This window comes from Daphnia pulicaria, chromosome 9 (assembly GCF_021234035.1).
Source record: "Daphnia pulicaria isolate SC F1-1A chromosome 9, SC_F0-13Bv2, whole genome shotgun sequence".
Taxonomy (NCBI): domain Eukaryota; kingdom Metazoa; phylum Arthropoda; class Branchiopoda; order Diplostraca; family Daphniidae; genus Daphnia; species Daphnia pulicaria.
The window spans coordinates 2,813,876-2,835,868 of record NC_060921.1 but is presented as its reverse complement, the minus strand read 5'-3'; the positions used below and the strand labels follow the sequence as shown (position 1 = coordinate 2,835,868).

General features: G+C 41.8%; 5 protein-coding genes across 5 annotated transcripts; 3 read left to right on the top strand and 2 right to left on the bottom strand.

Annotated features, from left to right (window-relative positions):
- The first annotated feature begins 317 nt into the window (after positions 1 to 317).
- Positions 318 to 7,482, top strand: LOC124313039. The gene is made up of 7 exons (XM_046777709.1): positions 318 to 455; positions 508 to 868; positions 931 to 1,088; positions 1,151 to 1,352; positions 1,423 to 1,653; positions 1,721 to 2,194; positions 7,404 to 7,482. The coding sequence occupies exons 1-6, from the start codon at positions 369 to 371 to the stop codon at positions 2,188 to 2,190; spliced, it is 1,509 nt and encodes a 502-aa protein (XP_046633665.1). The 5' UTR covers positions 318 to 368; the 3' UTR covers positions 2,191 to 2,194; positions 7,404 to 7,482.
- LOC124313781 lies at positions 2,839 to 6,981 on the top strand. Its single transcript, XM_046778591.1, has 8 exons — positions 2,839 to 2,979; positions 3,059 to 3,881; positions 3,948 to 4,076; positions 4,149 to 4,791; positions 4,862 to 5,020; positions 5,103 to 5,221; positions 6,547 to 6,692; positions 6,748 to 6,981. Exons 1-8 carry the CDS (start codon positions 2,926 to 2,928, stop codon positions 6,979 to 6,981), a joined length of 2,307 nt encoding a protein of 768 aa, XP_046634547.1. The 5' UTR covers positions 2,839 to 2,925.
- Positions 7,483 to 8,514: 1,032 nt separating the features above from the next.
- LOC124313056 lies at positions 8,515 to 10,558 on the top strand. The gene is made up of 5 exons (XM_046777749.1): positions 8,515 to 9,208; positions 9,276 to 9,404; positions 9,473 to 9,944; positions 10,017 to 10,187; positions 10,268 to 10,558. Exons 1-5 carry the CDS (start codon positions 8,701 to 8,703, stop codon positions 10,434 to 10,436), a joined length of 1,449 nt encoding a protein of 482 aa, XP_046633705.1. The 5' UTR covers positions 8,515 to 8,700; the 3' UTR covers positions 10,437 to 10,558.
- Positions 10,559 to 13,408: 2,850 nt separating this feature from the next.
- LOC124312950 lies at positions 13,409 to 17,478 on the bottom strand. Its single transcript, XM_046777558.1, has 9 exons — positions 17,304 to 17,478; positions 17,129 to 17,197; positions 15,527 to 15,695; positions 15,300 to 15,454; positions 15,031 to 15,235; positions 14,686 to 14,940; positions 14,429 to 14,614; positions 14,158 to 14,343; positions 13,409 to 14,093 (listed from the first exon to the last, which is right to left on the bottom strand). Exons 1-9 carry the CDS (start codon positions 17,439 to 17,441, stop codon positions 13,552 to 13,554), a joined length of 1,905 nt encoding a protein of 634 aa, XP_046633514.1. The 5' UTR covers positions 17,442 to 17,478; the 3' UTR covers positions 13,409 to 13,551.
- Positions 17,479 to 18,022: 544 nt separating this feature from the next.
- Positions 18,023 to 20,158, bottom strand: LOC124313779. Its single transcript, XM_046778590.1, has 7 exons — positions 20,149 to 20,158; positions 19,926 to 20,080; positions 19,633 to 19,834; positions 19,298 to 19,552; positions 19,035 to 19,220; positions 18,761 to 18,949; positions 18,023 to 18,672 (listed from the first exon to the last, which is right to left on the bottom strand). Exons 1-7 carry the CDS (start codon positions 20,156 to 20,158, stop codon positions 18,113 to 18,115), a joined length of 1,557 nt encoding a protein of 518 aa, XP_046634546.1. The 3' UTR covers positions 18,023 to 18,112.
- Positions 20,159 to 21,993: the final 1,835 nt, after the last annotated feature.

The window sequence follows — 21,993 nt, the reverse complement described above, 5'->3', positions numbered from 1 at the left end:
CCAAAACAGAGGTAATATACAGGTATAGGCCAGACATCACCTGGAGACCTTTTTCCCATATAATACCCAGTGTATTTGTCCAGCCGGTTTGGTTTTTTCGATTGATAAGGGCAGTTTTGTAATCCGACGCTTGACGGCCTAACATTTCACTAGGGATCAACCTGTGTGGTCGGCCGTCTTTGTTGGGCACAAAGTTTTAAGCCAGGCTTCTCTTTGACACACAAAGCTATAGTGTTGATAGCATATTTACAGAAGTATGAACCCCAGCATGTTGAAATAACTTTTTCTAATTTTCCAAGTTCAAATTGATTACTACACACGAAAAGCGCTAGCATAAAAGGCATTTAGTTCCAAACGTCCAGTAGACAATGTTGGTCAGAATTTTCGTCAGCTGTTTGGTGCTGGTGATTTCCAGCGCTCAAGACACACCCTACGATTTTCAGCCGCATTATGACGTAAGAATAATTTTATTACCAAGTCGATTTCCATTGCTACGATAAAATTTAGGAATCTTTTCAGAGCACAGTCATGGCCAGATTGGATCAGCTGGAAGCCAAAGTTCTGGACCAAGAACTTCAACTCAATTCCGCCAACGATCAAATCATTTCCTTAAAGGAGCAGGTCCAGCGACTCGAGTCCGTTTTGCTGGTCGACAGTACCAACAATTTCAAGTCTCGAATAGCGGAGGATAAAACCAGTAAAGTAATTGGTGTCTCACCTTATTCGGCCATATTCTCCCCGAGGACGTGCCTGGAAGCCCGAGACAGCGGATTGCCGGAATTCAAAGAGTCCGGAATGTACTGGATCGATCCGGATGGAATCGGCATAGGCGACGGAGCCATTTACGTTCACTGCGACATGAAAACAGGTGAGATAGTGGATGACATTTAAGAAGTGACAAATTTAAATTGAGGTGAATTGATTATTCAGGAACAACTTCCCTGGGGCACGATAGTGAAGAAACAATTGACATACCGAAATGCACCGATCCTGGTTGTTATTCGAGATCGATCCTTTACCAAAACACAACTGCCAAACAAGCGAAAGCTCTGGCCGAAATTTCAGCAGAGTGTCATCAAACTATTCAAGTGCAATTGGATGCAATAGAATTTCAAAATTTTTTGGTTCTTATTTAAATAATAAATTGCAGGTGAATTGTCTTGGGGGACCCTTTACGGTAGAAGGCATCGACTACGCCTGGTGGAACGATGTGGATGGCGAAATTCAAACCTTTTGGTCTGGTTCTGACGCCACCGTTCACACCTGTCAGTGTGGCATTGATGATTATTGCGTCCGTCCCGATCTCGAATGCAATTGCGACGCTAATGTGGCTGTCCCATTATCAGATAACGGTATCATCTTTTAGCTTTAATATGTCCAGAGATATACTTAATATCTTAATTTTCTACTGATTTAATACAGGAAGAATTACGCTTAAAAATGTTCTGCCGGTTACCAAATTGAATTTTGGACGAACGATTCATAACGGAGGGAGCCACACCCTGGGAAAATTGATATGTTCCGGCAAGTCGATTTCTCCTGTTTATCCAAAATCTTGTACGGATTTGTGGCGGATTGGCCACACCCTGAACGGACTGTATCTCATCCAAGGAGACAAACACGTCGAATTAGTCCATTGCGATTTCACGTTAGGTATGTTGATGATGATGGCATACTTTTATCTTCTCTTACGTGTAACCTTATTCCCAATAACAACCAGGGCAAAATTTAGCGCAAAAAAGAATTGGATACGTGGACGTGAAATCGGAACCTGTACAGTTTTACGTGCAAAGTTCGACGAGCGTTTCTGCTTCAGAACCGACAGTTGGTTCCCCGATTTTATTTGATACAGAGACGCTCAATGAAGGAGACGCTATGAACATTTTAACGGGCATATTCACCGCCCCGAAATCCGGCACGTACTTGTTTGACTTCTCGGGAGTCAACGACCCTGAATCGGGTGCTTTCAGTGTCATCTTTTATCTCAACGATAATAAAAAAGGGTCGACGTTAGCTGATGGTTCTTTCCAATCGACTCTGACCCTTCCATCTATTTGGCATCTGAGTAAAGACGACCAGGTGAAATTGTCCATTTCCCCGACAACTGGAGTACTTTACAGCGATGTTAAGGACGGAATCTATACCCACTTTACAGGAATACTGCTCGAAGAAGACATTTTCACAGCTTAATACATTTATAACTCAATTTGTACAGAAATGGGATCGCAGATAAACAGAGAAATACACAATTGAATGAAAAAATACATTGGCTTAAAATTTCGACCATTCCGACAAATGTTATCACTCTCAGCATGCGAGAATACTTATTGCACTCTACTTTTAAAAGCTAACACAATTTCGTTTGGAAGAAATAATGTTTTTCTTTGACAATTAGACGTACGGGTTATTTGTTTTCGCGAGCAACAATGAAAATTGGTTTTGGTTAAAATGTTTGGGGCAATAACGCATAGGCACAAGATTTATTTTTTCAATTCTCATCTTACTGTTACTGTTTATGTGCCGGAACACTATCAATTGTATAAAAGGCATCCGCAGAGAACCGAGATAGCGAGATAGCGAAGAAATGAAGCAAATTTCGGCAAATTTATGACGATCCCGCTATAGCCGGTTTTTGTATGACGACGATTTCATTTTACTTTTTTTTTTATTTCGGGCGATTACAAAATGTAAGTGGATAGATTACGATATCCAATTACCTAGTTTTATATAGGGCCTATGAAACGTCGTAACTTGAAAATTCCTTGACTTTTAAGTCGCTGAGTTGCATGAAAATAGTTTTCAGTAGTTCAAGTGGACTGCAACCGTTAACAGGTGGACAGCGAAATCTCGAACTTTAAGTAAATAAAAAGTGAACATTCAAGACTATCTCGAGTTGTGCATGTTCAACACCAAACATCGTCCATAATGAATTTGAAAGGATACGTCCACTTTCCCAGCACTGTCGCTGTTCCATTCTTTGTAAGTATTCTTTAACGTGATTTCACTACTACTTATTGAGTCTAATTAAAGTGTTAACTTACTTTTCAAATTGTGGCAGCTGCTTTCGTTATTGGGCAGCATGGGTCGAACAGATGCTGTTGATTGCGGAAATTGCTTTTGTAGCGCAGATGTCGTCACGGGTTACCAGAATGTCATTTGCCTTGGAATTCCTTTCGCAGAGATCAAAAACACATTCGCTGGAAACACGAGATTATTTAATATTAATCGTTTGAGTATCGTACCGGAATTGGGAGACACTCAAATACCTGCTGGACTGCTGGGCATCCATACAGCACGGATCATTCATCTTGCCAGTTGCGGAAATAATTTAATGAAAATCCGTCCCAACGCGTTCAGATCGTCTGCTGCCACCATGGAAGAGTTTTTCGTCTACGACTGCAACGTTGGCAGTTTGACCTGGTTATTCCTAGAAGGTTTTACTAAAGTCAACCTGTTGCATCTGGAAGGTGTCACCAATATCCAATCCCTGGGAAATTTACCTTCACTTCCCAGTCTCAAACGGCTCTCCATTACCGATTGCAAAGGATTCAGTTCACTCAATTTCCCTGGGTTATCTCTCGGTGGCTTGGAAAACCTCATCATGACGGAAAATGTGGAACTGGCTGATGGAAAAGCAGAGTCGATCCTTGCAATGTTGAATGGGGCTAGTAAATTAGAAATGGTGTCTTTGAAAAACAATCCATCGATCACCGCCATTCCGAATACGTTGGCCAAATTAGTCGCTTTACACTCGTTGGATGTTTCTTTGTGTGACATAAATTCCATCTCTTCCGGCTCTCTTTCCTTCTCCGCCGATGTCAAATTGCTAGACATCACGAACAATTCTCTATCGGACATCCCCAATAATTCATTCGGAAAAGGTAATTCAATTGTTTTTAAAAGAGTTTAAAAAAAAGATATGAAATCTGTTGTCCCATCCTCTTAAGGTTATTATGGTAACGCGAAAGTTTCACTTGACGGCAACCAGTTGACAAAATTCAGTTCGACCGTTTTCCTGAAAATCCTGACGGAAATGCAAACTTCCAAAACACCTGGCAGTGTCTCCATTAGAAACAGTTAAAACAATTTTGCATCTGATTGCGTAATAATAACATCATAATTTTAATTTCAATGTATGAATATTACAGACCCCGTCAAATGCGACGATTGTCTAATTGCCTGGCTCATCCGCGACTATCGAGAGCTGCTGCCATTCGTCTCCGGACAATGTTCCAACGCAACGGAATTTCAGGATCTCAATCCCGGTTGGTACGATGATCAACTCTGCAAATCCCTGCTAACTGCAACTACCACCAGCACTAGTAGCACCATCTCCACTAGCACCACTACCCCACAATCAACCACAACGTTTAATCCAACAACAACGTTAAAACCGACGTCACAAACTGAACCACCAACAATGTCTACTGCAAGTGCCAGCGTACCTGATAAAAGCGAAATTCCCACCAGCACCGGCAGCACGACGGCCGTTCAAGTGACCACTACGTCGTCCGCTACAGATTCAACATTGACAAGTAGTGGGACAACGATGCCCTCCACAGGATCGCAACCAGAGACAAGTGATTTTAGCTCAACAACGACGACGGCTAAGAATCCCAACAGTAGCACAACCAGCACGACAAGGACTTCTTCCAGTTCCGGTTCTAGCACCACCCAAGCGCCGGAATCACCCGCCGAAATTAATTACGACATTTACTTCTACATCCTTTACGGCGTTTTGGGCGGGATCGCCTTGATTTTGATTATTGGATTCATATTTCTTGATTACAAGTCAGTTTTCTTCTTCATTAAATGTCCCTATAACAACATGAGATTTGAATTCAATTTAATTGGCGCCCAGGAGGAGGAGGGCGTTAAAGGCAAGGACAAGTCTCGATGATTCCATCTCTCGGGGCTCGTCCTTGTCTCGACGGATGGATCCTGAAAACTACAATCCTCGTTCCTTGGAGCAAAGAAATGTGGATCCTCGCCCGCCAGCATCCCGCCAAAATGATTTAGGGTGAATGCCGATCATGTTGTTAATCATTTCATTTCAAATCATTAATTAGTCATTTATTTTTGGTATGATGGGGATGGATCAGAAATTACCAGCAGAGTCGTGGACAACCATACGCAAATCCTGTTTCGATCACCACGCCCTATCGGCAGCAACCGCCTATCAACCAACCACCTCCTGCTCCGCCAACTAGTCGCGGACGAGGTTTAAGAAGAGTTGAATTTTAAAATCCTACAATAAGGAAAATTGACAAGGATCAAGAAGAATTAAATTTTAAGTATCTGCTTTAAGGAAGATCAAGCTACGTATGTGTAATAATCACCACGCAATAAAATTCATGCTATCAATAAATATTCAAAGCTAATAAAGCGTTAATAAAAAGTATGCCAATAAATGAATTTTGAAAAAAAAAAGTTGACAAAAAATTAAGCCATATCGAGATTAATACGTGTAATTTGTGCAATAAAGGTTTCCAACTTAGGTTGACCAGGTGCACTGTATATGAGAACGCCCCAAGAAAGAAATCAAATAAATCTTATCTATGGTCCTAATTTTGTTTTCAGAACTGCACGTACGTAATTACATCCTTGATCTGAATTTCTTTGCATTTTGCGTTGTCTCGATCTACGCTTGTTTGTTGGTGTACAGGCCAGATGTCACCTTTTACATGCCCAAATTTTCCTCGTGTATAACACAAAGTACCATTTATCGGATTCCTTTTTAAATTGCGAGGCTGTTTTGTTATCCGAAGCTTAACATTCCTTTATATTAGCATCCTGCATTTCACAAGGAATAAAATTTTATAGCGGCATTTATGGATGTGGTATATGGATACCAAATTTTAAGCCAGGCTTCTATTGGTGTTGATACAGTGAGATATTTACAGAAATACGAATTCTGTGCTGTTGAAATAACGTTTCCTTGCTATCCCAAATTGATTAATGCACACGGAGAAGCGCTAGCGTATAAGTCGCATAGTTGCAAAAGTCCAGCTGACATTGTTGTTCAGAGTTTTTGTCAGCTGTTTGGTGCTGGTGATTTCCAGCGCCCAAGACACACCCTACGATTTTCAGCCACAATATGACGTAAGAATATTTGTATTGCCAAAACAATTTACTCTGCTACGATAAAATTTAGGAATCTTTTCAGGGCACAGTCAGGGCCAGATTGGATCAGCTGGAAGCCAAAGTTCTGGACCAAATAAGAACTTCAACTCAATTCCGCCAACGATCAAATCGCTTTCTTAAAGGGGTTAGTCCAGCGACTCGAGTCCGTTTTGCTGGTCGACAGTTCCAACAATTTCAAATCGCGAATGGCGGAGGATAAAACCAATAAAGTAATTGGCGTCTCACCTTATTCGGCTATATTATCCCCGAGGACGTGCCTGGTAGCTCGGGACAGCGGCTTGCCAGAATTCAAAGAGTCCGGATGACATGAAAACAGGTGAATTTTGAGACAAAATGCATGACATTTTAGAAGTGACAAATTTAAATTGAGGTGAGTCTATTATTCAGAAACAACTTCCCTAGGGCACGATAGTGAAGAGACAATTGACATACCGAAATGCACCGATCCCGGTTGTTATTCGAGATCAATCGTTTACCAAAACACAACTGCCAAACAAGCGCGGCGAAAGCTTTGGCCGAAATTTCAGCAGTGTCATCAAGCTCTTAAAGTTTGTTTTGAATATTTTAATCTATGTTAATGGTTAACTAAATAATTGATTGCAGGTGAATTGTCTCGGAGGACCTTTAAGCGAGCCTTTAAGTATCAATGATGGTAGCGAAAAAATTGACTATGGCTGGTGGAACGATGTGGATGGCGAAATCTTTTTGTCTGGTTCTGACGACGTCGTTCACACCTGTCAGTGTGGCATTGATGATTATTGCGTCCGTCCCGATCTCGAATGCAATTGCGACGCTAATGTGGCTGTCCCTTTATCGGATAACGGTATCATCTTTTAGCCATAATATGTTTGCAGAGACTTAATATCTTAATTTTCTACTTATTTAATATAGGAAAAATTACGCTTAAAAATCTTCTGCCGGTAACGAAATTGAATTTCGGACGAACGATTCATAACGGAGGGAGCCACACCCTGGGAAAATTGATTTATTCCGGCAAGTCGTTTTCTCCTGTTTATCCAAGATCTTGTGGCGATTTTTGGCGGATTGGCCACACCCTGAACGGACTGTATCCCATCCAAGGAGACAAACACGTCGAATTTGTCCACTGTGATTTTACGTTATCTAACATACTGAAAAATGGCTGAATAAGGGCGACGAGGTGAAATTGTCAATTTTTCCGACAGGCGGAACGCTTTACAGTGATAATTTGTACGGGAAGTTGCTACATTTTACGGGCATTCTGCTTGAAGAAGACATTTTCACAAGCATAACTTAATTTGTATCTAAATTCGATTTTCGCTTCTGGACGGAAAAAAATAATACACGATGAAAAATGAATCGTATTTTATGAGTCATTCCTCCTCGAGCAATATGACAGCGCGATAAGGGTCGGTCTCTTCCACCCCTGCGAAATTGCGGCGGGTTGAGAAGGCCAATAAACTAATACTGCGCAAAAAAAAATTTGGTTTTGTTGAATGATTAACAAGAACTATAAAGTTTAGGCTACTGTGCGCAATAATAGAAGGCATCGTCATTTTCCGACAGGACCAATTCCGAGATAAAGGAAATAAAAATTGGAGAAATACAAACAGACGGATCAAAACGGATAAGACGACCAAATTTTTTTGTGTTAGACATTTGGAGCAGCATCCACCTAAGGTTTGGTTTTGACAGTTCTCACGCGCGGTTTAAGGGCCGGAATACTAAATAAATAAAAGATTCCCGCTGAGAATCGAGATATAGACAAGCTTAAGTGATGACGATTTCACTATTGCCAGTTTCTGTATGACGACGACTGACTTTCTTTAAGGCGATTACAAAACGTACAAGTGGAGATAACGACATCGAATTACCTAGTTTTATAGCGAGGGCATTGGAAACGTTAACACCAGTCAGTAATCCTTGGCTTAAGTTCGCGGTGATACGAACAATAGTTTTCTGTGTGTGAAGTGGACTGAACTAAAACCGTAACAAGTGGATAGTGATACCAAACGGACTTGAAAAATTCAAAGTGACTTACAATTGCACATTCAAGATTATCCCGAGTTGGAGTCTGGGTCGTTTGTGCTGCATGGTCAAAACCAAAACCTCGTCCATAATGAATGGGAAAGGAAATGATCATCTTCCCAGCACTTTTATTGCTGTTCCATTCTTTGTAAGTATTTCTTACGTGATTCCACTACTAATTATTGCTTCTAATTAAAGTGTTAACTTTACTTTGTTAACTTACTTCTTTTTTTTTGTTATTGGGTAGCATCGGTCGAACAGATGCTGTTATTGATTGCGGCAATTGCTATTGTAGCGCAGATGATGTCACAGGTTACCAGAATGTCATTTGCCTTGGAATTCCTTTCGCAGATATCAAAAAGACATTCGCTGGAAACACTGGGTTCGATAAAATAAATAGCTTTAATATCGTACCGGAATTGGGAGAAACTAAAATACCTGCTGGACTGCTAGGCATCCATACAGCACGGATCATTCGTCTTGCCAGTTGCGGAGATAATTTAATGACGATCCGACCGTCGCAACGCGTTCAGATCGTCTGCTAACACCATGGAAGAGTTTGCCGTCACCGATTGCAACGTTGCGTCTTTGATGTGGACATTTTTGGACAGTTTTACTAGTGTAAACTTGTTGCGGTTGGAAGGTGCTACCGGTATCCAATCCCTGGGTACTTTACCATCACTTCCCAGTCTCAAACGGCTATCCATCACCGATTGCAAAGGATTCAGTTCACTCAATTTTCCTGGGTCATCTCTCGGTGGCTTGCAAAACCTCATCATGACGGAAAATGTGGAATTGACTGATGGAAAAGCTGAGTCGATCCTAGCAACGTTAAAAGGGGCTAGCAGCTTAGAAATAGTGTCCTTAAAAAACAACCCGTTTATCACCGCCATTCCAAATACGTTGGCCAGTTTAGTTGCTTTACACTCGTTGGACGTTTCCTTGTGTGACATAAATTCCATCTCTTCCGGCTCTCTTTCCTTCTCCGCCAATGTCAAATCACTAGACCTCACGAAAAATTCTCTATCAGACATCTCTGATGACTCTTTCGAAAAAGGTATTTAATATTAAGTTCATAGAGTTCAAGTAAGTCTTTTTAAAATGTTATTCTATTCCAAATCAAGGTTATTATGGCAACGCGAAAGTTTCACTCGACGGTAACCAGTTGACAAAATTCAGTTCGACCGTTTTCCTGAAAATCCTGACGGAAATGCAAACTTCCAAAACACCTGGCAGTGTCTCCATTAGAAACAGTTAAAACTTCTTACATCTGATTGCGTAATAACATCATAAATTTAATTTCTATGCGTGAATATTACAGACCCCGTCAAATGTGACGATTGCCAAATGGCCTGGCTCATCCGCGACTATCGAGAGCTGCTGCCATTCGTCACCGGAAACTGTTCCAACGCAACGGAATTTCAGGATCTCAATCCCAGTTGGTACGATGATCAACTCTGCAAATCCCTGTTGACTACCACTACCAAACAACCAACGACTAGCGTCCAGCTGACCACTACGTCGTCGACTATTACTAATCCAACAAGTCTTAGTAGTGAATCAACAATGGCCTCCACAGGATCGCCAACAGTGACAAGGGATGTCAGCCCAACGACGACTGAGAATCCCAATAGTAGCATAACCACGCTATCGACTTCATCCGGTTCCGGCACCACCCAAGCGCCGGATCCACCCGCCGAAATTAATTACGACATTTACTTCTACATCCTTTACGGCGTTTTAGGTGGCATCGCCTTAATTCTGATTATTGGATTCATTTCTCTGGATTACCAGTCAGTTTGCTTCTTCATTAAATGTTCATTTATCAACATAAGTTTTTAATCCAATATCCAATCATTGCACAGGAGAAGGAGGGCATTAAGGGCAAGGACAAGTTTCGATAATTCTTCTTCTTGTGGCTCTTCCTTTTCGGGATTTATGGATCCTGACATGCACGATTCTCATTCCGTGGAGCAAAGAAATTACGTCCGAATGCCGGAACCTCGTCCGCCAACATCCCCTTACAATTATTTAGGGTAAATGATGTAAATAATGTTCTTGTGTTGCTTTCTGTTATTGTACAAAATAATTATTTACTGTATGGCGAATGGATTAGAAACTATCAACAGAGTGCAGGACAATCCTACAGAGGTCCTGCTGTGATTACCACGCCCTATCAACAGCGTCAACCCTCTAGAAATCCTCCATCCCCGGATCCGCCAACTGGTCTGTCAACTGGTCGCTTAAAAGGATTTAAAAAAGTTGAATTTTCAAATCTGCCGTAAGGGTTAAATACCAGGATCAAAAAGAGCTGTTACCTGTCATAAGGTAGAAACAAAAACGTGTTCTATCTCGCCAAGTCGCCATGTGTATAGTCGCCATGTAATAAAATTTATGACTATCAATATAAATATCCAGCGCTTGGTAATTAAATGTATGTATGTATGTATGTATATTAACATTTATATACCGCACTTTCTCATATAATAACAATACGTTCAAATGACGGTTTAAAAGTGAGCTGTGCTTTAGTGACGGGCAGTTAAAAAGGGGTATGACGAGGTAAAAAAGTGTGTCTTAAGGAGTTTCTTGAAATCTTGGCGACTAGAAGTTGACCGGATAGCTGGTGGAAGTTCGTTCCAGTAGTGCGGTGCATAAGAGATAAACGACCGCTTTTGGTAGGCTGGCTTTGGTGGAGCGTTCTTCTTCCCCCGAGTTCTAGTGGAGGCCACCACACGAAGACTCCTCGCCTCCGCGCGTAAACCTGCACGGCCGGGTACGTGGAGAGCAACGCATTCTTGTAGGTAGACTGGTGCAGTTCCTTGCAGACAGTCGAAGACAAGAAGTAGGACCTTAAAGAGAATCCTGTAGTGGATAGGGAGCCAGTGCAGTCGAAATCTTGACTCTTCGGTGGAAAAAACGCCTCGGTGAATTAGGCGGGCGGCTGAGTCCTGCACCGATTGAAGAGGTCTTAATTTCTCCTTTGAAAGTCCAGCCAGTAAGGAGTTGGCGTAGTCAAGATGTGATATGACAAGCGAGTGCACAAGAATCTTCGTGGCTTCCGTTGTCAGATGACTTCTTATTTTGCCGAGCCGATATAAATTAAAATTTGCGGCTCTTGATATGGCCGAAATTTGACGGTCCATCGTCAGATCAGAGCTTAGGTGAACACCGAGAACTTTCGCTGATGTAGTAGGTGTGACAAGGTTGTCACCAACACGAAATGGCAGTGGAGCTAATTTTCCAGCCAGCTCGGAGGGGGCAAAGTAAAGAACCTCACTTTTTGAGGGATTCAACTTGACCCAGTTGAATGAGAACCAGTCGATTAAGTCGCCGGCGCACTCGGACAAGATCCTAAGGGCGTCGAATTGGTCGAGACAGTCACGTGAGAAACCGAACTCGAGGTAGATGGCTGTATCGTCGGAGTACTGCTCGATGCTGATGCCGTACCGCTCAGCCACCAGCCGTAAACAGTTCACATAAATGGTATAGAGTTTAGGACCAAGGACAGATCCTTGGGGGACTCCATACTTTACTTGAACCGGGTCCGATTCAACACCATCCACGATCACCGATTGAGTCCGGTTTCTTAGATATGAAGCGATCCAGGCAAGAGGCTTTCCACCAATGCCACAGTGGGAAGAGATTCGATCCAGAAGAATTTCATGATCGATCGTGTCAAAAGCGGCGGTCAGATCGAGAAGAAGAACGACACAGCCATGTCCCTGACTAGCAGCTTGAAGTAAGTCATTCTGAAGTGCCAGTAGCGCGGTCTCGGTCGAGTGATTAGGGCGATAGGCATACTGAGTCGGTGAAAGGATCTCATGGCTGGCCAGATGAGCATCAAGCTGGTGGGCTGCTAGTCGCTCAAGAACTTTAGACAAGAACGAGAGATTAGTTACTGGTCGATAATTGGAGAAAACTTCTTTATCGAGTGCTGGCTTCTTAAGAAGAGGCGTAATGAGACCGTGCTTGAAGTTCTGAGGGAAAACGCCGGTCTGGAAAGATAGGTTGACTATGGACGTGATCGCTGGAACGAGCAGTGGGGCCACCTTCTTAAGGATACCAGTGGGAATAGGATCCAATCCGCAGGATTTTGTGGGGGAGGCAACGATCACACGATGGACTTCCTCGATACTGACGATGGAGAACTCAGTGAGCAGATCAGAGTCTGTTCGAGTGTCCAAAAAGTGGACCGAGCCAATGACACTGGTTGGATCAATCCTAGCTCTAGAACCAATAAGTTCATCCTTAATTGCGTTAACCTTGTCGCTGTAAAAGGAAGAAAAGGCGTTGGCCAAATTAGCTGAAGACTGATGAGTCGGGAGTGATCGCTCTTTAGAACGACCAAGCCATGAGTCAACAATCTTGTATAGTTTCTTCTGGTCGCCAGAGCAGTCGGCAATAGTAGAACAGAGATAGTCGGCCTTCACCTTAAATAAAAGTCTTCGATACTCAGAGCGAAGGCACTTGTATGATTCAAAATGGCCTTGAAGGTATCCACCACCACGCCAGATTCTCTCAGCTCTTCGAAGTTTGTGCCGAAACACAAGAATGTCGGAGTTTATCCACGGGGCAGGGTCACGAAGCACCGCGACACTAGTCTTCAGCGGGGCGTGCGACTCCACGACGCCACGAATCTCCTGAAACAGGTAGACAAGCGAATCCAGAGTCGCTACTTGGTCTTTATGAACGAACGCCGGAGCAGTAATTAATGGTAGTTGGGACAGGTCAGCTCGCAGAGAATCCAAGTCGATGGAATTGTAGGTACGGAAAGAAAATGACTTTCTCTCCGTCACCGGACGGCGAAGCCCGACGGAACAGATCACGAGGTGGTGGTCGCTGACGAGGCCAGCTACCTGGACGTCGGAGACGAATTTGCTTCCACTGCGAGTGAGAATGAGATCGAGTGTATGAGCCGCACTATGAGTACGACCCAAGACAAGCTGATTCCAGCCCAACTCTTCGACTAGCTGGTTAAAGGATCGAGCCTTGTTGCAGTTAGAGTCGTCAACATGAATGTTGAAATCGCCGACGATAACTGGCTCCTCGTTGTTGTCGACCGCAAACTCAAGTAGAGTACGAAACTCTGATAGAAAAGTCGAAAATGTTGGAAAACCAGGGCGCTCTGGCGGACGGTAGATGACGTAGAGTCGGATAGTTTTGGTAGAAAAAAGTGTACACGCATAGTAATTTTATGCAATAAAGCGCAATAAAGGTTTCCGTAAATATTTTAACGGCTTTGTTGAGTTTTAGTTTATCCGCTGAAAGAATTTGTTTCATTATCAAAATAAGACTTGGGGTTTGCTTGTGTGTATTTGTTATTTGGATAATCATTCAAAATTTTATGGAAAGAATATAATCAAATAAAAAAAAGGGTGATCGAACCTTAACGTTAGTCTATGCATGCCGATACAATCCGAAAGAATCACCAATGTCTTCTTGCAGCAATATGCCAATAAAGTGAGTGTAATGCCTAGGGTCGTCGTACAATGTCGCCACAGGCGAAGAATATTTAGGATCGATATGAAGCCAGACGGTTTCGCCCTTTTTCAAATCGAGCGTCGCTTGAATGGAAAACGTTTCCGAGTCTTTGCTGGTTTTATCTCGCCTCTCCATGTCGACCTCGCCCATTGCATGTCCAATTCCACCAACAACAGAGCTTCTCTCCAGGAAGATACTGAATTTGCACGTCAGCGCTCCCGTCCGGCACGTCGCAATACCGGACACGGAGAAAAAGTAACGACCTTTGACTGGGGCCTCGAAGCGATCTGAACTGGTCTTCCAGGCGTTGCCGATGTTGAGCACATTCTGATTGCTTACACTGTTTGAAGGGACGTCGAACGGTATGCTGCCGTAGGTGGTGAAAGGAGTGTTCCGCTGTCCATAGAAAAAGGTGGGCTTTGATTTAACATCAACAATTCCAATATTTCTCTGGAGACCTAAACACACGTGATGTTTTAACGTAATCAAAGTAGATTGATTTAAACCGAGCTTATCAATTACCTATCATGATCGATGGTTTGTCAAAGTCGCAGTAAACCATCTCGACGAATTTCTCCCCGAAAATGGGATACATTCCGCTCGAGAAGGTCGTGTGTCCTATGTCCTTCAAATCAGCACAGGACTTTGGCACTCCCGAGTACCTGGGTTCCGGCTTGAGGTCAGCGTAGCCCATCCATGTCTGGAAACCTGGAAACGAATAGAAAACAAATTAATTGATTTGAGATGGTTCTAATGAAAATTAATATTTCATCGAAAATATTGGAGTATAGACCTTTATCGTCCTGGGATTTGGTGAAATCGCAAAAAACCACTTCCACAAACTTCCTTCCCATGATGGAATACATTCCGCTGGAGAACGAAGTGTGTCCTATTCCCCTCAAATCGGCACAGGACGTTGGCATTCCGGAATGAGTTGGTTCCGGCTTGAGATCCGCGTATCCGACCCAAGTCTCAAAACCTAAAAGGATGTTATAATAATGATATAATATTAGATGAATTTCTCATTATTTCTTTTAATATTTTTTAGACCTGCTTCTGTCAATAATTTCGTGAATTCACAGTACACTGTTTCGATTTTTTGGGTTCCTTGGATGAAATAAAATCCGCTTGAGGCATGTCCCAATGCTCTCAGGTCTGCGCATGAGGTTGGTATTTTATTAACGATTTGATTGGCCATCTGTCCCGAACACTGGAATCTCCCCAGAGTGTGTCCGCCGGAGCCAGTCGAAGTATGCCCGAAATGTAGACGTTTGATTGGTAAAACGCTCTTATCCGTGATGATTCCTACATAGTTTAATTGAGTACATAATGGGCAAGTAAGATCGACAGACCAGAGCAGAAATAATTCTTTTCTACATTTAGGAATTAAGTTACCGTGATCGGACTCCGAGTACGATAATCTTGAGTCGCAATGGCATTTTTTGGTTGACCCACCAATGCAGTTTCCGTTGATGCCACAATCGCAGGTGTGACCACTTGTTTGTTTTCCGGACCAAAAGTGTTGCGGGTTTCCATGTCGGTCGTCCCACCACGATACCTGTTGGCCGTTAAACTCGAACGGTGCTTGAATGCAGTCATACTGAATTCATTTTAAAATTTTAAAAGATTGGCAGAATTTTTGAAAGTAGGATAGAGTAACATACTTTAAAGTACTGGTGACATTCGTTGGACAACTCGATTAATTTTATTATCTGTCTGTCACTTGCTGAATAGTGAATGTCCCTGCTGTAGCATCCGGGATCGAAACAGTTATCCACTTCCACGTATTCTTCGCTGTCGTGTAAAATGCTAGTGATACCTAGAGTTTAAACAATTTCATATTTTTATTTTTTGCTGAACAATTAGAGGGGTTATTTGCATCAATGAATACCTGAAGTCATGTCACAGTGGACTTCGATGGGGTCGTCGCCAACGTCTTGGCCGTCCGGATCGATCCAGTACATTCCTGAATTCAGACCAGGGTTTGCAGATTTGATCTCACTGCACGATCTTCTCATGTCGGTTTGAGCCCCTCGAGCTTCTGTCTTCGATGATGTTTCCTTGGAAATATTCAAGGATTATTCTGGATTTATTGTCGATTTTGTTTCTACCGCGCCAATAATTAGAAGATTAGTGTCGTCTGCTTTATTCGTGCCTTTGTTTTGTTTACCAGTTTTCGAAAAAGTTGTGAAGTTTTAGTTATTTAAGATTATAAATAAGCTAGAAGGCAATGTTATAAAGAACAATAAAACATAATTTTTTTTCGAAATGTACATGGCTGTACATGTAAAATTACATAAATGTGTTTGTCGTTTCTACTCTGGACTCTGGTACGTTTTGCGTGGCTCTTCATAGAATTGCTTCAGACACACTCCATGTGTCCATACTGTTTAACAGGTAAATAAAACTAAGAATACTAATACTATGATTATGGGAACTTTAATAGAAGATAAACCTGTTCTACATTAATTAGTTACCTGACTAGCATTTAATATAATGTAAGCCCCTTGCCGATACATATGGCAGTTTATTGTTTGCACTATGTAACCTTTTCCATTTTGCAGATTTAAGGCCTGAGCCAGCCATCATAACCACAAGATATTGAAGTTTTGCTTGTGTTGGTGTTGACTTGTCATCACCAAGAATCTCAGTGTCATATCACTTGTTGGGTTATGATTTTCGTTACTTTATAGATCTAGACCTGTCACATCAATATGTGACAAGTCTAGATATTTGAATGATGCATGACTTGCATTATAGTATCTATCACATGTAAACTAATACTTCCAAGTACCAACAACCAACAACAACAACTCATTTTCAATTTTTCCTTGCTTTTTGTTTCTGTCAATATTTTTCTTTTAACAATTGTTTATTTTTTATTTAGATAGACCTCATCCCTCTTGTTTTAAGAAACTGCCACCCATGTGAGTGTGGGTGTGTTCACGAGGGCGTCCTTTTTCCCATCCCGCCTGTAGGATTCATTTCTAGCGGACGGAACACTTGTGGATGCCGCTGGCCGTGTGTCCCAGGCTTAAAGGTAGGAAAAATGTTGGAAAAATCTATCTATTCTTCCTCTTTGACTATTTGGTTGCGTTCAATATAAATCGTGACATACTGCTATTCCTGACGAATCCTGAGCTAGGCGGTTTTACATGGGACTGTTTTCTCTTTCGGTGTTTTTTTTTTTTTTTACTTAGTTGGGGACAAGGACTTCATTAAATAACCAATGGAAGTGGGAAACTTAAATTTTAAATTTAGATATAACTCATTTGTAGAACGTCTACAGATCAGGACCGGTATTGTACCACACAAGTTTGTCTGTAGTTAAACAATCAAATAAAAAAGGTTTTGACTTTAAACACTTCAATCGCTTCAATCAAGGAGTGCAAGTATTTAAGCCAAAAATTATTACCATGAGGACCCTGCCGCCACACCGTCACCTCCTCGTTTGAATCATTTTAGCTTAATTTTATAAGAAAGAATAACTCACTTTAAGAAGTTGTTTTTCCAATTGGGTTACTTTCGCCGTCAGGTCACCGACTTTTGCTTCCATGCGATCCTTTATTCAAAAGAAAATAGAAGAAAGAAAATCAAATGTTTACCCAAATGAAGGTAGGATTTTCGTTTTAGTAGGACTGAATTGGTTGCCAAATATAGCTACTTACATAGTTTCCTCTTAAGTGTTGGATTTGTTCTAGTAAGTTTTTCCCATCGGCGTCAAACGAGTAAGAAGTTTGACAGTAAGCCGACGAAATAACTAGAAAACAAAAAGGAATCCAAATTGCGTCAAACAAACGAGCCATTTCAAACTTTCATCGGGAACAAGCCCGAATCCAAAATTTCCTGTTGACTCGACTGCGTGTCGAATGTCGAGGCTTCCTCTATTTATGAGAGCGATAAGGCCGCAATAAATTGGCCACAGAGCTTAAAAGAAACCGACAATTCGTGCATGTGTTATAAATCAATATGCAGTACTAACTGATTGTTCAACTCGTACGATTATATAATTCATACTCAGGAGGTACACAAAGTCGTGTGGATACAAATTAGATGTGGCATATCGGATAAGTATTTGAAAGGAGCTGGGTTAATAGGATTTATTATGGCGGATTACAATAAAGCGGTGAATACTAAATACGAAACAAATCCCAGAAAGTGACGGTTTTATTTGTACTGACCCCGATGACTTTATCAGGAATTTTTTGTGTTGGTGTACAAAGCACGAATGTACAATGAAAAATTAACGAAAACAACTGAGATAAATGTCTTGTCAGCAACACGCACTTATCAGTTAAATATTTGTATTGGCATTTTGGTAAAATTCGGGTTTCCCCCTTATACTATGTGAATTTATGCACGCTTATGTGGATCAACAGTTTCGTATAGTTAGCGTCCCTTTAGTCATTTGTCAAGCAGGTGAATTAAATTTAATAGAAAATTTATAAATGGTCTCGGAGGCGCTATAATGCTGTATCTACAGATACAATTCCAGTGAATCGATTATGTCTTCCTGTAGCAATATTGCGGTGAAATGAGTGAAATGTCTGAAGTCGTCGTACAAATTTGCTACGGGCGAGGAAGTCAGCAAGTCAACTTCCAACCAGATTTTATCGCCCTTGTTCAAATCGAGCGTCGCTTGAATAGAAAACGTTTCCGAGTCGGTGCTGGTTTTATCTCGCCTCTCCATGTCGACCTCGCCCATTGCACTCCCAACCGTGGATGGGTCGACACCTGCGGTAGTTTTTTTCCTCAGGGATGCGGTGCACTTGCATGTCAACGTAGCGGTTCGACAAGTTGCAATTCCGGACACGGAGAAAAAGTATCGACCTTTGACTGGGGCCTGAAAGTGGTCGAATAATGCGTCCCATCCACTACCGATGTTGAGCACATTAAAATTAAGTGGGCTGTTTGGGGGAGCGTCGAATGGTATATTCGGAGTAAGGCCAGGTTTTGGGACGTATGGGGTAGTTCTCTGACCGTAGAAAAAGGTTGAGTTTGATTTGACGTCAATGACTCCCAAATCGATCTGGGAATCTAAATGGATTTTATAGGAACACAGATTGAATACGTGTGCATATGTACGTAAATTAGTAGAGGCGTATTAAATTCCAATTGATCTTACCGATGGTACTTTTTGGTGATGTGTCAAAGTTGCAGTAAACCATTTCGACAAACGTCTCCCCCAAAATGGGATAAAATCCACTTGAGAAGGTCGTGTGTCCTATTCCCAACAAATCATCACAGGACCTTGGCAATCCAGCGAATGTGGGTTCCGGCTTGAGATCCGCGTACCCCATCCATTCCTCAAGCACTGAAAAAGAATTTAAAAAGAATAATTTTTTATTTATTTATTTTTATTGAGTTAACAGGATTTGATTGAAAGAGTTGTAGTAGACCTTCTTTTTGTGGAGATATGGGGAATTCGCAGTAAACCATTTCCACCAACTTCTCCCCCATAATGGGATAAAATCCGCTGGAGAAGGATGTGTGTCCTATTCCCCTCAAATCGGCACAGGACGTTGGCATTCCGGAATGAGTTGGTTCCGGTTTGAGATCGGCGTATCCGACCCAAGTCTCAAAACCTAAAAACGATTTCATTATAAAGTAATGAAAACATATCCCCCAGCTAATTTTTAATAGAACAATTTATCAATTGAACCTTCTTCGCTCTGTAATTTTGAGAAATCACAGTAAACAGTTTCGACTATTTCGGCTCCTTGGACTAAATAGAATCCGCTAGAGGAATGCCCCAGTGCTCTCAAGTCTGCACATGAGCTTGCCATTTCGTTAACAATTTCACTGGCCGTCTCGCCCGAGCACTGGAATCTCCCCAGAGTGTGTCCGCCAGATCCGGTTGAGGTATGCCCGAAATGAAGACGTTTGATTGGTAAGATGCTCTTGTCGGTGATGATTCCTACACAGTTATCGAATAGAAAGGTACGACATTAAATTTCAATTAGGAAATAAATCTTATCGTTATAGGCAATCAATTACCTTCATCGGATTGCGGGGATGATAATTTTGAGTCACAGTTGCATTTTTCGGCGGAATCCAAACAGTTACTGTTGATGCCGCAGTCACATGTGTGACCACTTGTGTGTTTTCCGGACCAAAAGTGTTGCTGGTCTTCATGTCGGTCGTCCCACCATGAAACCTGTTGGCCATCGAAATCGAACGGTGCTTCGATGCAATCGTACTATATTCACACATTCATTTAAAATAAAGGAAACAAATTCCTCTGCTTATGTGTAGGTGGTCTTCTGAAATTGTGATAGAGTTATACATACTTTAAAGTACTGGTGACATTCGTTTGACAGCTCAATTAACTTTGTAATCTGCCTATCGCTGGCTGAATAGTGAATGTCCCAGCTGTAGCATCCGGGATCGAAACAGTTATCCACTTCCACGTATTCTTCGCTGTCGTGTAAAATACTTGTAATGCCTAGAGTATAAACAATCTCTTATACTATTTTGGGGCAATTTAAGGGGTTTTTGTGCATTAATTGTCACCTAAACTCATGTCACAATGGACTTCAATGGGGTCGTCGCCAACTTCTTGGCCGTCCGGATCGATCCAGTACATTCCTGAATCTATTTCAGGGTATGCTGATTTGATCTCACTGCACGATCTTCTCATGTCGTTTTCACTCCCGAGAACTTTAGTCTTGATTGATGTTTCCTTGGAAATAAATTATGAAATCACTTTGAACAAGATTTGATAAGAGTGAGGAAGTTACCTTATGAAGTTGGGTCTCCAATTGGGTGACTTTCTCCGTCAGTTCACTGACTTTTACTTCCATGCGTTCCTATTACGAATAACAAATTGAAAAGAAGCACACTTATTGATTACTTGCTTTTATGCTGAATTGTATGGGAAGAAAAAGTAAAAGTGACTTGGCAAGAGTTTGACTGAGAAGGTACACTTACATAATTTCCTCGTAATTGTTGTATTTGTTCTTGGAGATTTGTTGCGTCAGCGTCAAACGAGTTAGAAGATCTGAAACAGCTCAAAATCAGGAAAGAGAATAAGCAAATGAAAGTTGCGTCTAATAAATGCGCCATTTCAAACACGCCCGGCTTACAATTTCCCGAACTTGACTCGATTATTGAGTGTTTATACCGAGGCATCGACTATTTATGTAAAACGATAAGGCAAAAAATATATTAGATTCGCCAGATGATCTCATATCCAAACCAATAAAGTAAACAATCAACATAATCTTGTAGTGAACCATATAGGCTACGACCAAGCCGATAAGTATTTGAAAAGGTGTTGCCGTGTTGGGTAAATGAGATTGTTAGTGCTGATGGTCATCAGAGCGGATTGGTAAATGTAGTAAATTATAGCCGAAAAATAAAAAACACATGCAGCAAGTGACGCTTGGATTTGCCCTGATGCTGATATCATGTTGGTGTTGGCAAATAAACAAATAACGCACAACTACGTACTACATGATGAAATAACACAGACAGCTGAGATACGAATATCTCCTCATCACTATACATGTACTAAGCAGATATATTTGTTACCTTTTTTATTGGCACCTCGGGAGATCCCCTTCAAATTATCTACGTGACATTTGTTCTTTGTTTATCATCAGTTTTGTGTGGGTAGCAGCGGAAAATTGGTCTCTTCACACTTGTTGTTGTTGTTTTCCCCTGCTATAAATTTTGATACATGGTGCATTTATGTAATTATGATATGGTCTACACTTTTTCCATGGTACACCATGCTTTTTCTAGATTTCGATTCGACCGGTGCAGGCGTTGTTGCAGAAACCAAAGTTGCAGAAACCATTTCCCTATCCCCCCCCCCAACCTTTTAGAAATCCATGATGGCCGCCTTTTGGTCGCTGGCCAATAGGAAGCAATCAAAGGAAATGAGGATGGACGTTAAAATGCAAAAACGAAACGAGAAAATTATGCCCACTTGCCATGGTCGCTAGAGAAACTATTGGTAATAATACTACTGCTTTAACAGTATTGCTAATAATTTGTGATAGTGCTGTAAAGAATCGGCTAGAGCCGTAGCAACAAGCAAGGTCATTAACCGACCAAAGTCGACGACCTCCGTTGCCCTCGATTCTTCGAGGTCAACCTAACGGTTTTAGGCCGGAAAAGCCAGCCTATTTGGAAAAACCCAAGCTTGACCCCCAAGCGAGGTTGACCAAAATGCCACGGCGTACCCCCCACAACTGACAGAATGAGAAAGGCATTAAATAGAAGAGTAAAGTGGGGTCGCGAGCCAGTAGAGTTTGAGTGACTGAAGTGGAAACTGTCGTAAAACAGTGAAGAGACCGAGTGACGTGGCTGACCAGACCTTCTCTTGACACGTCCCTTGACCAGACCTTCTCT

What these genes read in the sequence shown, in the direction of transcription:
- LOC124313039 (XM_046777709.1), top strand. Translation starts at nt 369, where the DNA reads ATGTTGGTCAGAATTTTCGTCAGCTGTTTGGTGCTGGTGATTTCCAGC. An exon ending in ATTTTCAGCCGCATTATGAC is followed by an intron (nt 456 to 507) that starts GTAAGAATAATT and finishes GATAAAATTTAG; the next exon opens with GAATCTTTTCAGAGCACAGT. An exon ending in AGTGTCATCAAACTATTCAA is followed by an intron (nt 1,089 to 1,150) that starts GTGCAATTGGAT and finishes AATAAATTGCAG; the next exon opens with GTGAATTGTCTTGGGGGACC.
- LOC124313781 (XM_046778591.1), top strand. Translation starts at nt 2,926, where the DNA reads ATGAATTTGAAAGGATACGTCCACTTTCCCAGCACTGTCGCTGTTCCA. An exon ending in CAATAATTCATTCGGAAAAG is followed by an intron (nt 3,882 to 3,947) that starts GTAATTCAATTG and finishes CATCCTCTTAAG; the next exon opens with GTTATTATGGTAACGCGAAA. An exon ending in TTCATATTTCTTGATTACAA is followed by an intron (nt 4,792 to 4,861) that starts GTCAGTTTTCTT and finishes ATTGGCGCCCAG; the next exon opens with GAGGAGGAGGGCGTTAAAGG.
- LOC124313056 (XM_046777749.1), top strand. Translation starts at nt 8,701, where the DNA reads ATGGAAGAGTTTGCCGTCACCGATTGCAACGTTGCGTCTTTGATGTGG. An exon ending in TGATGACTCTTTCGAAAAAG is followed by an intron (nt 9,209 to 9,275) that starts GTATTTAATATT and finishes TTCCAAATCAAG; the next exon opens with GTTATTATGGCAACGCGAAA. An exon ending in TTCATTTCTCTGGATTACCA is followed by an intron (nt 9,945 to 10,016) that starts GTCAGTTTGCTT and finishes ATCATTGCACAG; the next exon opens with GAGAAGGAGGGCATTAAGGG.
- LOC124312950 (XM_046777558.1), bottom strand. Translation starts at nt 17,441, where the DNA reads ATGGCTCGTTTGTTTGACGCAATTTGGATTCCTTTTTGTTTTCTAGTT. An exon ending in AATGTCACCAGTACTTTAAA is followed by an intron (nt 15,236 to 15,299) that starts GTATGTTACTCT and finishes AAATGAATTCAG; the next exon opens with TATGACTGCATTCAAGCACC. An exon ending in CAAATCCCAGGACGATAAAG is followed by an intron (nt 14,344 to 14,428) that starts GTCTATACTCCA and finishes ATTCGTTTCCAG; the next exon opens with GTTTCCAGACATGGATGGGC.
- LOC124313779 (XM_046778590.1), bottom strand. An exon ending in AATGTCACCAGTACTTTAAA is followed by an intron (nt 19,835 to 19,925) that starts GTATGTATAACT and finishes GTGTGAATATAG; the next exon opens with TACGATTGCATCGAAGCACC. An exon ending in AAAATTACAGAGCGAAGAAG is followed by an intron (nt 19,221 to 19,297) that starts GTTCAATTGATA and finishes AATCGTTTTTAG; the next exon opens with GTTTTGAGACTTGGGTCGGA.